The sequence below is a fragment of the Schistocerca nitens genome, chromosome 1, assembly GCF_023898315.1.
Source record: "Schistocerca nitens isolate TAMUIC-IGC-003100 chromosome 1, iqSchNite1.1, whole genome shotgun sequence".
Classification (NCBI taxonomy): domain Eukaryota; kingdom Metazoa; phylum Arthropoda; class Insecta; order Orthoptera; family Acrididae; genus Schistocerca; species Schistocerca nitens.
In genome coordinates this window covers 12,887,572-12,903,253 of record NC_064614.1, presented here as the reverse complement: position 1 = coordinate 12,903,253, position 15,682 = coordinate 12,887,572, and the positions used below count along the sequence as shown (strand labels likewise).

Here is a 15,682-nt window from a genome sequence, read left to right as displayed (position 1 = left end):
CTGATCACAACCCCCCAATATTACACAATTATATGGCCAGTTCACTGATGGTATTTATTTGGTTCTATTCGAAAACATATTAGCAGAGCTGGCTCTTAACTTATTCCAAAATAATTACCAGGTTAGTCCAAAGTATAGCTGAAGGAACTGTTAAAAAGAAGGAAATTTTTTGATATATTTAGTTAATTGAATGAGTTATGTTTTAATTGTAATTTCTGTAACTTAATCATTGAACTATGTATAGTTTCAATGCCTATTATTGTGAGGATACATAAAGGACTGATGTTTGGTCTTGAGACAGTCAGTCCATGGCCGATTTTCAGACATGAAACATGTATTTGTTAGATTAACAACACTGTGTCAACTTAACACTGGAATAAGTGTAACACAAATAGGCCATGAGTTAGAACAATTAATGACAATTTCTGTTTAATTCATTTGAAAAATAGTGTCACACATACCGTATTATTCTGCACGAACTGTGAACTGTGTGGTTAGGTTTTTACTGCTCACAGATGTTCAACAGCAAACTGTTGTAGCAGTATGCTGATGTTTTCTGCAACCTATTGATGAGGCTTATCAACATTTACCAGTAGTGAACTGGCCATATAATTGTGTAATATTCAGGGGTTGTGAACAGTGAAAGTAAAGAACTGTGAAACGCAATTGTGCAACTGTCGGCTACATCATTTACAGTAGCCATTGTTGACCTTCCACCCTGTCTGGTAGAATTTTGTACAGAGCATAATTTAATCATAGGTAACACTTGGTTTAAGAATCATGAAAGAGGGTTGTATAAATGGAAGAGACCTGGACACGTTGGATGATTTCAGATTGATTATATAATGGTAAGACAGAGATTTTGGAACCAGGTTTTAAATTGTAAGACATTTCCTAGGGAAAATGTCGACACAAACCACAATTTATTGGTCATTAACTGTGGATTAAAACTGAAGAAACTGCAAAAAGGTAGTAATTTAAGGAGATAGGACCTCGATAAACTTAAAGAACCAGAGTTGTGGAGAGTTTCAGTGGGAGCATTAGGGAATGACTGACAACAACAGGGGAAAGGAATACAGTTGAGGAAGAATGGGTAGCTTTGAGAGACAAAATAGGGTAGGCAACAGACAACCAAGTATGTAAAAAGATGAGGGCTAGTAGAAATCCTTGTGTAACACAAGAGATATTGAATTTAATCAATCAAAGGAGAAAATATAAAAATGCAATAATTGAGGTATGTGAAAAGGAATACAAACATCTAAAAATTGAGATTGACAGGAAGTGCAAAATTGCTAAGCAGGTGTGGCTAGAGGAGCTTATATCACTAGTGGTAAGATAGATGCTGCATAATGGAAAATTAAAGAGATTTTTGAAGGAAAGAGAAACTACCTGTATGAATATCAAGAGTTGAGATGGAAAACCAGTCCTAAGCAAAAAATGGAAAGCAGAAAGGTGGAAGAAATATGTAGAAGTCTATACAAAGGAGATGCACTTAAGCACAGTATTATGGAAATGGAAGAGGGCGTAGATGAAGATGAGAAGGGAAATATAATACTGTGTGAAGAATGTGACAAAGCACTGAAAGACTTAAGTCAGAACTAGGCCCAGGAGTAGACAGAATTCTGTTATAACTACTGATAGCATTGGGAGAGCCAGCCATGAAAAAACTCTTCCATATGGTGAGCAAGATGTATGACACATGTGAAACACCCACAGACTTCAAGAAGAATTCCAAAGAAAGCAGGTGCTGACACATGTGAAAATTACTGAACTATCAGTTTAATATGTCACAGATGCAAAATACTAACACAAATCCTTTGCAGAAGAATGGAACAGCTGGTAGATGCTCACTTCAGGGAAGATCAGTTTGGATTCTGAAGAAATGTAGGAACACATGAGGCAATACTGACCGTATGATTTATCTTAGAAGATAGATTAAGGAAAGATAAACCTACTTCTATAGCACTTGAAGACTTAGAGAAAGCTTTTGACAATGTTGATTGGAATACTCTCTTTCAAATTCTAAAGGTGGCAGAGGAAAAATATCGGGAGCAAAAGGCTATTTACAATTTATACAGAAACCAGATGGATTATAAGAGTTGAGGGGCATGAAAGGGCAGCAGTGGTTGAGAAGGGAGTGAGACAGGGTTATAGCCTATCCCCAATGTTATTCAATTGCTGTATTGAGCAAGCAGTAATAGAAACAAAAAAAATTTGAGTAGGAAATAAAGTCTAGGGAGAAGAAATAAAAACTTTGAGGTTTGCCGATGACATCGTAATTCTTTCAGAGATAGAAAAGGACTTGGCAGAGCTGTTAAATGGAATGGGCAGTGTCTTGAAAGGTGGATATGAGATGAACATCAACAAAAGCAAAATGAAAATAATGGAATGCAGTCAAATCAAATCAGGTGGTGCTTACGGAATTAGATTAGGAAATGAGACACTTAAAGTAGTAGATGAGTTTTGCTATTTGGGACAAAAAATAACTGATGATGGTTGAAATACAGAGGATATAAAATGCAGACTGGCAATGACAAGAAAAGTATTTTTGAAGAAGAAAAATTTGTTAACATCAAGCATAGATTTAAGTGTCAGAAAGTCTTTTCTGAAAGTATTTGTATGGAGTGTAGCTATGTATGGAAATGAAACATGAGAGATAAACAGTTTAGACAAGAAGAGAATACAAGATATTGAGATGTGAGGCTACAGAAGAAGGCTGAAGATGAAATGGGTATATCATGTAACTAATGAGGAGGTACTGAATAGAATTGAGGAGAAGAGAAATTTGTGGTACAACCTGACTAGAAGAAGGGATCAGTTGGTAGGACACTTTCTGAGGCATCAAGGGATCATCAATTCAGTGCTGGAGGGAAGTGTGAGGGTAAAAATTGCACAGGGAGACCGAGAGATTAAAATAGTAAGCAGATTTAGAAGGATGTAGGTTGCCATAGTTACTTGGAGATGAAGAGGTTTGCCAGGATAGAGTAGCATGGAGAGCTCCAGCAAACCAGTCTTTGGACTGAACAAGTAGTTTTATTACACTGTCTGGTCAACACCTGAAACCCCTTGTCTGGTTCAGATTCACTGAAAGAATTTTTATGATCTGGATGCATGGCAGGGACAACATTTGCTCTTTCCTCCATCCTGAACATCTACTCTCAAATCCACTTCACCTGGTCCTTCTGAAGTCAATAAGCCAGCTTCCTATATGTTGTACCTTTATGTCCATCTTCTGAGTGTCTTGACCTCTTGAAACTACAGCATCCATGTCACCCTTTAAACCTGAGTTTCAGATATCCATTGTGGCAGCTGCAGGTTCTCATATCTCTGGGTTATTTGCTGGGAGGCAACAAAGTTTGAATTATTGTAACTGACTCAGGATCATAATCCATGATCTGGGGTCCAAAACATCTTGAGACATTGTTCAATGAAAGTGGTATTATAGGGTGTTCCTTTGAGAGATAATCAAAACAGCTGGATTCAATGATTTGCCCTGGCTGAAACTGCTATTGGGATTAATTAAATCCTTTGTCAGGAGAATTTTTATAGCTTGTTTCCCATTTGAGTCTTCAAAAGATGAGGTTGATGCTACAGTTTTGACACTGTCATACCACGCAGAATCTCCTGTATCAGTGCACTGCTGTGCTACAGCCAATTTCTCAGGCTCTAAGAGCCATGTGTATCATCAATGTTTGATGACTCTCATGAGTTGTTCACATCGTCTGCCCAATGTAAGGTAGCCAACAACTGCAGTGGAACTTTCTGGCAGATTAAAACTGTGTACCGGACTGAGACTCGAACCCGGGACCTTTGCCTTTCATGGATCCTGTTATTTCCTGCCTTATGAAGTATCAATTCATTTTTTATGGAACTACAAAGAACTGTTATCTTGAACGGAGGTAGAAATTCTCTCTGATTTTATGCTTAGTGAGGATCTGGCGTACTGTTGATTCAAGAGTTCCTGTTTCATCTTCCTCATTCTATAGCTCCACCCTAGGTTGTATCCGTAATGTCCTATGAATCAGTTTTGGCTGTTATTCAGCTATTGAAAGTAGTCATTTAGTTATTTTCCTACATGGGGAAAACTACTTTTTTCAAGATAATTGTAGCAGCTGGGAAGCAAAGAATAAGAAAGACTGTTGGTATTCATTTGCCTCACAAACTCTTTTTAAGTGTGCATGCAGATCTTACAGGTTTTCCTTGAGAGTAGTTCTGTACAGCCTATGCACTAGAGTACTATGGACATCCACAGTCTTTTTCTTTTTTGGTATGTTTCCTTATCTCTGTATATTAGAAATAATTTTTTTTACAGGCAGCTGAACCTGGTATGTTCAGATATGGTACAGATGCAGCAGAGCAGATTTATAAGGAAGGTCTAAAAGATGTACTGGTCCCCTTTAATTACAAAGAGCAATCTACAAAACAGATACAAAAAAGTGGATGCAAAATTGCATTTGTTGGATTTATTGATATGGAAAAGGCAGTAAGTAAAAATCAATCTAATGATATCTATGAAGTAGTATTTTGCTTAAAGATTATCCTACACATGTGTGGTCAGGAGGAAACTGGATGGGCGAGGGTGGGGGATGGGGTCAAAGCCATTTGCTTGTTGTCACTGCCACTGGCAGACTGTTGAAAAAAAATTTACTTGACAAAGCTAATCAGATATGACATGACTCTAGCCCCCCTTATAATGGATACAAACTTGCTATAAATTTTAAATAAATCTGGTAGAGCTGCAAAATTAAATGCATGAGCTCACTGTTCCAAAATCCCAAAATATTATATCTCCAGGCCAGCACTAATTGTGATAAACACAAGGCCATCCAACACTCGACAAAATTATGCTAAGTGCCAAGTGCTGTGAAAATTCAAAGTCCACATTGAAGCGTGAAAATTTTCTAAGTTTTTGAATAGAAAAACTTCTAAGTCCATGAAATTGTACAGCTAAATTGGTACTCAGAGTAGCATCTTATCAGAGCGATGATGGTGCCCAACTTTTATAAGATTGGTTCCACTAACCTTCAATTTCCACAAATTTACGTCAGTCAGTGAGTGAGAAAAACCACCAGTCTGAATTACAACTTTTGATACAGAAATGCGATCTTAAAGCTAGAGGTGTCAGTTGAAACGCACTGAAATGCTGATTAAAATGATGTATTACAATGAAATATATATTAAGTGGTTCACCCACAGTCTTAATTAGAATGATTTCACATTTCAAATGATGAGATTATATTCAGTTTTTGTTGACTGTGCCTTCAATAGTTACAATACATACATAAATAGCCCTTCAGTTTTGTAGGAAATGAGCCTGCTGTTTCCATTGATGCTATACAAATTTATGTATCTGTAATAGAATTTAAATTATGGGCAACACTATGGAACATTTTGATTAATTAATTAAAATCAGTACTTAAACACAGAAGAATTATTATTTAAGTGATTTTATAATGTGTGACTGCATTTACCAACACATACAGCTATGATGTTCATTTAGCTGTCTTGTGTAATTTAATTAAACATCTGATTCAGTCACTTCTCACTGCCTAATTAAATTGGTAAATAAATGTGTAGTTAGCTCACTCGGTGCATTTTGATGAGCATTTTTATAAGGCAGATCAAACTATTTTGTAGTTACATTACTGCAGTTGTTAATAAAGTTGTTGTGAGAGTTCATTACAAATGAATGAATCAGTGAATGCTCTAACCACCACAACTGTCAGCATTAATTCTGTGAAGTACATCAGTAATATTAAATTAAAGATTACAATAGATATTACAAGAACTTTTGTCTTTTTAAAGGATGCAATGGGTGTCAATGATGTAACATTACAAGATGAAATGGAGTACATTAAAAAAGAAGTGGCATCACTGATGACAGGAGACAATGACATTATAATTTTAATGGGCAAGTATAGTGACTTTTTTGTAACTAACTGTTATGATGTAGTTTTCTGTAAGATCAAGGAAGTTGACTCCTACAATTGCATATGGAAATAATAAACGTAAGAGCAGATGTGAACAGTTTAAACTGACTGTAATGGTTAAAGACTGGGGATGGATGAGAGAGTAGGGGAGGGATTGGGGGGGGGGGGGGGGAGGGAGAGAGAGAGAGAGAGAGAGAGAGAGAGAGAGAGAGAGAGAGAGAGAGAGAGAGATCAAACTTCTGTGTGGGATTTGACGCTTGTGACAGCTTCTAGTATGGAGACAAGTTTGAAAAATAACAGTTTATATTGAAAGAAGATTCAATCAATAAAACTAATAAATATGAGACACCTGCTGGCAACGACTTACCTTCAGGAGTCAAAATGTGTAGGACTGCCAAAAGACACATGTAAAAGTGAGACTATTAGTTCCTTTGTTAGGAACAAGAGAAAGAGAAATAAGAGTGAGGAAGGTTGAAAAAGAAAGTCATATCACTGAGACCCCAGAATTGTAAGAAACATACTATTGAGAATGAGGGTACACAAGGATGAAAGGGGTGGGGATGGGGGGGTCATGTCAGAGAGTGAAGGATGTAGTGCCTCCTGCTTCATCATTGTCTGTTGTCTACCCTTGTCCTTGCTACACAGCCTGATCCCTCTCATTCTGGGGTCTCAGTTACATATTTTTCTTATTCAACCATTACCACTCTCCCCCCCCCCCCCCCTCTCTCTCTCTCTTCCTCTTCCTCTTTCTGTCTTTCTATGTGTCTTCCTCCACCCTCCTTAAGGAAGGAACTGAGATAAAGTCATCACAAAAATAAAAGTATATTGAGCATCTTTGGTCAGAATTTAAAGGTATTGTCCACTATGTGCTAGAGAAGTATGTGCCTAGCTAAAGTATAGGGGAGGGAAAGGATCCACCTTAGTACAACAAACATATTAGGAAGTTGCTGAGAAAGCAGAGAATTTTGCACAGTCATTTTAAACATAGTCACTGCGTCGCTGACAAACAGAAATTATGCAAAATGAAAGCATCTGTCAGAAGGACAATGTGAGAGATTCTTTTAACGAATTTGAAAGCAATATTTTATCTGCAGATTCTAAAAATAGCCCCAAAAAATTTTGGTTGTACGTAAAATCTATGAATGCTGCAAATAATTCAATACGTTCTCTTACTGGCAGTGTGGGTAATATAACTGATGAAGATAAACAGAAGGCCGAAATTCTAAACCTAGCTTTCAAAAACTTGTTTACGATAGAGGACTGCAGCACCATTCCCCCTTTCAATTATCAAACAAACGAAAGGATGGCTGACACAGTGTTTAGTGTATTTGGGATTGTAAAACAGTTAAGATCCTTAGACGCCAGGAAGGCATCTGGTCCAGACGGTATCCCCGTAAGATTTTATGTTGACTATGCTACAAATATAGCACCATTCTTATCCGTCATCTATCAGAGGAATGGTGGAAAGTTCCATGGGACTGGAAGAAGGCCCAGGTCATAGCAATCTATAAAAAGGGTAGAAAATCAGATGCACATAATTACCGGCCAATTTCACTGACATCGATTTGTTGTAGAATCATGGGACATATTTTGTGTTCAAACATAATGACCTTTCTAGACTCTGAGAAGCTCATCTGGAGAAACCAGCACGGTTTTAGAAAACAGCGGTCATGCGAGACACAGCTGGGTCTCTTTGTACATGATATACAACAGGCTCTAGATACCGGCTCCCAGGTTGATGCCATATTTCTCGACTTTTGAAAGGCGTTCGACTCAGTTCCACACTGTCGCTTGTTACAAAAAGTGCGCACTTATGGTCTGTCCAATGATATATGTGGTTGGATAGAAAGTTTTCTAACAGACTGGGAGCAGTATGTCGTCCTGAATGGGATGACTTCAACAGAAACAAGCGTAACTTCAGGCGTGCCCCAGGGCAGCGTAATAGGTCCTCTGCTTTTTACAATTTACATAAACGATCTGGTTGATGGTATTGACAGCGGCCTTAGACAGGAAAATAGTATGACTTTGGCGCAAATTGTGCCCTTTGCCACACACCACTTGGTGGCTAGCGAAGTATATATGTATATAATAGAGGGAAACATTCCACGTGGGAAAAATATATCTAAAAACACACATGTTGTGACTTACCGAACGAAAGTGCTGGCAGGTCGATAGACACACAAACAAACACAAACATACACAAGAAATTCAAGCTTTCGCAACAAACTGTTGCCTCATCAGAAAAGAGGGAAGGAGAGGGAAAGACGAAAGGATGTGGGTTTTAAGGGAGAGGGTAAGGAGTCATTCCAATCCCGGGAGTGGAAAGACTTACCTTAGGGGGAAAAAAGGACAGGTATACACTCGCACACACACACATATCCATCCGCACATACACAGACACAAGCAGACATTTGTTTGTGTCTGTGTATGTGCGGATGGATATGTGTGTGTGTGCACGAGTGTATACCTGTCCTTTTTTCCCCATAAGGTAAGTCTTTCCGCTCCCGGGATTGGAATGACTCCTTACCTTCTCCCTTAAAACCCACATCCTTTCGTCTTTCCCTCTCCTTCCCTCTTTCCTGATGAGGCAACAGTTTGTTGCGAAAGCTTGAATTTCTTGTGTATGTTTGTGTTTGTTTGTGTGTCTATCGACCTGCCAGCACTTTCGTTCGGTAAGTCACAACATCTGTGTTTTTAGAAGTATATATGTAGATGTAGATGTAGAACAATTTTTGTGCTGTACATAAAACTGGGTTGTGGTGCACTCTATAACTGCTGATTTTGCATTCTAGATTTCCACTATAATTATCTTACTTAGTTGAACATATAATAATTTTTATAGCTTTCAGACTCTGTTTCTTGGATAGTTGTCTCCAGGAGAGATTTCCACATCCCTTTTCCATAGGCCAATCTGGAAAGTGTTGGGTTGAATTTAAATAATACAAGGAGCAAAGGTAGTTAATAATCACTCATACTATAGTAGAGTTGTTGATAGATTGAGAGACACATAAACAAGATTGAAAACACTGCTGAGCTTTCAAAAAATGTCTTTCTTTGGAGATAATTAATGCTAAAAACACACACACACACACACACACGGATATATACTTATATTATAATTCATTTTCCACTAGACAGCCTTAGATTTTTTTTGGAAAGCAAGTATTATATAGGCCAATGGTTATGCCGCAGTGGTGACACCCGTCCCCATCAGGTCACTGAAATTAAATGCTGTTGGGCTGGGCTAGCACTTGGATGGGTGACCATCTGGTCTGCCAGGCGCTGTTGGCAAGTGGGGTGCACTCAGCCCTTGTGAGGCAAACTGAGGAGCTACTTGGGGGAGAAGTAGCAGCTCCGGTCTCGGAAACTGACATATGGCCGGGAGAGCAGTGTGCTGACCACATGCCCATCCATATCCACATCCAGTGATGCCTATGGGCTGAGGATGACACAGCGGCCGGTCGGTACCATTGGGCCTTCATTGCCTGTTCGGGAGGAGTTTAGTTTAGTTTTAGTATTATACAATCATGCAGGTTTTAGGGTTTTTAGACAAACTTCTTAGTAACTCCATATCTAGATACCGAGGTCCATTTTCAGATACTGTCAGTTGGTGTGGTATGCTTCACTTCTCATTCTGCCTCTGTGTATTGTAGATGTGTACAATAGCATTTGTAATCCGCTCTGGACTATCTTGTGTCAAATGTATTACTGGTGGTGGTGGTGGTTAGTGTTTAACGTCCCGTCGACAATGAGGTCATTAGAGACGGAGCGCAAGCTCGGGTTAGGGAAGGATTGGGAAGGAAATCGGCCGTGCCCTTTCAAAGGAACCATCCCGGCATTTGCCTGAAACGATTTAGGGAAATCACGGAAAACCTAAATCAGGATGGCTGGAGACGGGATTGAACCGTCGTCCTCCCGAATGCGAGTCCAGTGTGCTAACCACTGCGCCACCTCGCTCGGTCTAAATGTATTACTGTTTGATATGTGTACAAAGATATAAAAGTGAAGATGCCTAGATTTTTTAAGTAGTTACTGCATGTTTCAGAACAGCTGAATGTTTGAGTTTTCTCACACTGTCATACCATAGAGCATATATGGTTCAAAGAATGCATGGTATACTGTGCACAGAAGACGTTTATCTGCTTATTGTGATAGCTGTTTTATTATGAATATGGTAGAGCTAAGTTTTCACAAAATTAATATGCTGTTTCCATTTCAGCTCATTATCCACTGTGATACCTAAGAATCTAATGGATCCTACTTCTTCCAGCTTTCTGTCATCCACCTCTAAATTCTTATGTACTTTGTTTCTGAACGTTGTGTACATCTACTTGGGGGTGTTGTCATGACTGGAAAGCTGTTTGGGCTTGTAATTAATATATGGCACTCATGTTCAGAAAGAGAAACACTGTTGTTTTATTTGCTCTTTGCCAGAGGGTGAAAGAAGATAGCTCTAGCCCAGATCCAGCTCAGATTAGAACGAAAATGTGAAGGTAAAGAAGACTAATCCATTTAGCATCTGCTTTGGTGGCAGCTTGGAAGAAAAGAGAGGGATGCATTTTGGCTGTGATTCCAAGAGTTCTCTGTCTCACAAGTCAGGTGATCCTGTGGTGTGACAGCAACTTTGCTGACAATTCAGCCTATTCTAGCATGGGCCAGTTGATTGTTGCTATATCAGCAGAAAGGTGACAGACATAAAAGGTGACCTCTTTGTAAAATTTAAATGATAAAAAATTTATTGTGTTTGGAGCTTGGGGCACCTTGTAAATAACCTCCCCGCTCCCTGAAAGAATTCACCATGAGTGAATTCAACAACCTCCACGGGGTTTTAAATCTAGGTGAAACAATATTTTATTTTCATCTAGCAATCAAGATCTTGAAATATGAGTAGAGTTTTATGTCACTGTGCAGTGACCTCAGTTGGTGATACAGGACTGTGATGGTGGTGGTACAATGAAGGTAGCTGAAGCTGGTTTCAGAGAATCTGAAGGAGTAAAATCAACTGAAACACTTGTATGACAATGATTAGAACATAATGTGAAGGTATCAGTACATGTTTACAGGTCTTTTTTCTAAAATTAATTAATGAAGGAAATGAATAATTGACTTCTAATATTACTAGAGGATGTTTCAACCTGGTGTGTTTCATAATACAATGGGAGCCGTACAACACTGAAAGAGCTCGTCACACTGCAGTCGGTTCTTTTTAAAATGACATGGGCATACAGTGTTCAGCATCCTTACAGTGGCCAGGTAACCACCAAGGTGGCACCATTTGATTGCCAATCGAAATTGCAGAACAGAATTTTGAAACACAACAGTTTGTTTTAACTGTGATCATGGAGGACTTAAGTATTGTAAACAAAATTTATTTCAAGTTCATTAGCACCACTGATTAGATCCTTCAGATAATGTTGTAACTATTTAAATGACCAAAGAAAAGTTGCAAAACTGAAAACATATTACTGTGAGGGAGGCACAAGTCAATCACTTGATTAAATCTTTCTCAGTGTTAACCAGAATGACATATGAAACTAAATAGATTCAACTAACAAAAGTATGAAAAAGACAACAGCAAAATATGATGGTGCTTCTCATTGTGATAATGTGTAACTTGAACAAATAACAATGCATCGAAGAACCTGACTGCTGTGAACAAGTTAACCCATCGTGCTCCACTGCTACCCAGGTGCTATGGATGCATTTAAGGGTGGCCACTGAGTTTTCCTTAAGTGCCATTGACATGTTTATGCATTCTATTCTGCTGGTCCTCTCACTGCTGTGGATGAGTTTAAGCATCTGGGCCACAAGTACCTGCATGCTCTAGACATGTTAACTTGCAGAGCTGAATTTTTACTCAATTCTTCCACATATTTTCAGATTTCCCACTGCATAGTTTGAGTGTGTGCCTATGTTGCTGCATTTTTCCACTTCACCTTCTGTGTTTTTGTCAGTATTGTCTTTGCACTCTTCTATTGTACGAGAGAAATGTCACATCACTTTGGTTGTGCAAATGGAGAGATCCTGGAGATACTCACTACAAGTGATGGTGAGAGACAATGATGAGTTTCAACAGAATCTTGAAGTAGTAGTTTTCAGCCCTGTACATCAGCTGGTATAGCAGTCTAGTTTTACATTTCTTCAAGGGGTTTAGTCAGTAGATGTTCAGAATCTGCAGAATCAGAAAATTATAGCAAAACAACTTGGAAAGGAGCACACCTTAGTGACACTTTTGATTGGAAAAATTGATTTCCAGCCATTAAGGCACGCAATGATGAATCAGCGTCAGGGCACAAATGTCAGTTCATTAATTACTGAACCACTCTGTCATTTTTTATGATATTCCTGCCTGAAGACCTATTTCATTTTATGCCAGATGAAACAAATCAATTTTACATTTACATCAAGGTAAATACTTGTGAATCTGAGTAGTCCCAGTTGTCAAGGTGGAATGATACTGTATTTGAAGAACTTTATGGTTTTGGTGCCATTTGTCTTCTAATGGCTCAAGGAAAAAGTTGAAAGTAAGTGATTATTGGTCAATACAGACACTCGAACAGACAACGGCTGTACTATTGGTCCACAGTGTCCAATGGGCACAATATTTTGGCAGTCAGACATCTTGCCATCGTCAGGTGTGCTGACAAATTGAGCTCCTGATGGCGGGTGGCTGTCTTAAATCCCCTCCCCCTGCAAGGTGTTCTCTCTGTGGTCTGCTCAAGTGGCCACATGTCGGTGGTCGCTGAGACACTGGCATCGGCATTTATGGTGGCATCGGTGTAATTGCCTCGTCCACCTTGGTTGCTTGTTTGTTTTCTTTGCTGAGCGTCTTTCTAATTAGACTCAATGCTGGTTCCCATGGCTTGCTGAAGTTATAGCTGCAATCTCAGTTGATGAATCTGTCCCTGGTACGAAATTTGATAGCCTCTCTAATGACGCTGCTCCAGTATTTAGATGTCTGTGCCAAGACCCTGGTATGTTGGTAGTCCATTTTGTGATTTTCGGACAAGCAGTGCTCTGCAACTGCCGACTGTTGGGATACCTAAGTCGAGTGTACCTCTGATGTTCTCGGCAAAGATCTTCGATGGTGCACACTGTCTGTCCAATTAAGTCTTCCCACACTGACACAGAATCTGGTATATGCCGGCCTTCCACAAACCGTGATCGCCTTTGACACTTCCCAATAATGCTTGTGTTTTATTGGGTGGGCAAAATACATTTCCTACTCTGTGTTTCCTCAATATTCGTCCTATTTTTGCCAATAGTGCGCCAGTATACGGTATATAGGCAGTGGCTATCTTTTCCTCCGTGACTTCTTCCATCTCCACATGCCGTACTGTAGAGTTGGGGCAGAGAGCGAACCTGATCTGCCATTCTGAGTACCCGTTTTTTTGAAATACAGTTTTGAGGCGTTCCTGCTCATGGATGATGTGATGAATGACCTCAGCTGGTGGGTGTGGCAGACATTCAAGAATAGTAGCTTTAGCAGCAGAGTTTATAATGAGCAGATGTGGGAGGTTGGACTTGTAAGCGACTGATGAGGCAAATAAAACATGAATTGTCACCTATTATGCTGTGGATTGCAAAAGCAAACCAAGTCTTTGGGTTGTCTTTCAGGTATCTGCCAGTCAGAATCTGCTCATAAGCATCGGTCACGCCAGGAGACTGAGGGACCTGGGTAGTGATGGGGAGCTGTGGTCAGCATAATCTTGATTGAGCACTACATATGGAGGTAGATGTTGCCATATGGAGGTAGATGTTGCAGAGCTGCATCACCCGAGGTTACCATGGAGGAGGGAGGGGGGGAGGGGAAGGTTTGAGGTGATGTTCACATGATGTGGCATTTGCGAGGGTGTGGTCGACTGACGTGGCAGAGATGACCATGGTCATCAGTCGTCAGTGCAATACTGGTATGCATTGGGTAGTTGAGAGAGCATGATGTGCTGCATTGCTTGAGGTCTCTGTAGGTGATCGAGTAGACACAGTGCGGAAGGTGTGGGAGCACAGTTGACTGGCATGGGTCATACAGACATGGTTGTGAAAAATGGTAGCAGTAGGTGCATAGAAAACAAATCTGGTGGTGGTATAGTACACTGAGGTGCATTGTGAAAGCAGTAGTCCACTGTTTGATGCTTACCAAACACTGGTGGTGGTGTTTGTTGCATATTCACACACTGGGCAGTAATATCGCATTTGAAATGCATGTGTTCCTGCAACTGTGCAGCTTGTGGAATTATAAGGTCAGTAGATGCTGAAGATGATGCACACAGATTATGCCATTCTGAACCTGGATAGTTAGGGAGCTCACATGTTTTTCATGTGGAAGTAAATGTTCCTGATCCATTTTAGCTGTGGCACGTATTGGCAGAAATGCTTAAGCTTCACAGTTTGGAGCAGAGACATGAAGAGGAAACACGGGATTTGGTAAGCTTTACAGTTAATGGTTCATTCACATGCACCACACAGTAAACAGACATCAGAATAAGTGCAGAGAAACAAAAATGAGTTTGGTGTCTCCAATGTGGTGTGTCCCCTTGCAGTAGATGATGTAACACAAACACACATTAAATTATTGAACACAGTTTCATTCCCAAAAAAAGAATCCACAAGAACACAGTTTGTACACCAGCCAGCATGCAAAAACAAAAGTTAAATAATACCAAAGAGTCTGTCTAGTCAAAGCACAAAGCTACTGTTTTGGTGGTCAATAGTCACCACACATTTATAAATCAATAACATTTGTCTCAAAATAAAGTTCAAAGTGAATAACAAATGCAGGTATTCACACCTACAATACATGGAGAAAGAACCAGTTATGAATCATATGTCGCTGGCTGAGAATCATTGATAATGAACACCAGTACTCATGTATCAAGTCTGTAAGAAGTCTGCCCAGAAAGAAAGGTATGATGATGGTAACCTTGCACAGAATATCAAAGACTATCCAGTGGAAAAGGAATATTACAGTGTTAAATAATGTTATACATATTCATTGGTGTTGAAAGCCTTATCAAAATTTCTGCTCTTTAAGATATATGTGATTTTGAAGGTTTTATATTATTGACCTGTCTTATATTACATGTATACTCAATTACACAATGTAATCCTAAAAGAACAAATGAAAGTAAATAAAATAAGATTTTCTAGATTGTGAATTTGAAATACATTTTGTAGCATAGCACACCTTATGTAAAACCACCACAACAGCAAATACTCTCACCCAAATGGCCATTTATAAATACAACGTTAAAGGTCTAACTGTATGGCATTCAGTTATCCTCTCTGAATGTAAATAATTTTTTCTATACGTGGCCTCTCTTTTTGACCTATATAACTTGTAAATTTTTCTATACTTAATGTAATAAATGCACTACAAAAATATATGACTATTATATTTCTTATTGTATTCTAGGGACTACATCCAAGGGCAAGGCGTTGGAGATGGCTAGTATTGAAGGAGTAGATTTGGTGATATACAGTGGTGCTGAGGCAGCAGGTAAGAGTTATTTAGTTGTTTACTTACATAATTAATAACTTTTAATTCATATGGACCTTTATGTGTCATGTAAATTTTAATTCAGTTGGTCCTCTTTGTCAATGACAAATGTCACAGAATACACCCCAACGTATTACTGAACTAAGAAATATCAAAATACACTGACTGAAAAAAAATTGCAACACCAAAAAATAATTAATGTAGAGTAATGAAATTTCAGGAATACATTTGTCTAGGTAACAAACATATGTCATTA

General features: G+C 39.1%; 1 protein-coding gene across 1 annotated transcript in view; it reads left to right on the top strand.

The window, feature by feature from the left end:
* LOC126241974 (protein 5NUC-like) overlaps positions 1-15,682 on the top strand; it is a 107,742-nt gene that overhangs the window by 25,693 nt on the left and 66,367 nt on the right. Inside the window, exons 4-6 of the mRNA XM_049948052.1 lie at positions 4,313-4,483; positions 5,806-5,911; positions 15,343-15,426. Coding sequence (XP_049804009.1) covers positions 4,313-4,483; positions 5,806-5,911; positions 15,343-15,426 — 361 coding nt within the window. The remainder of the gene's footprint in view (positions 1-4,312; positions 4,484-5,805; positions 5,912-15,342; positions 15,427-15,682) is intronic.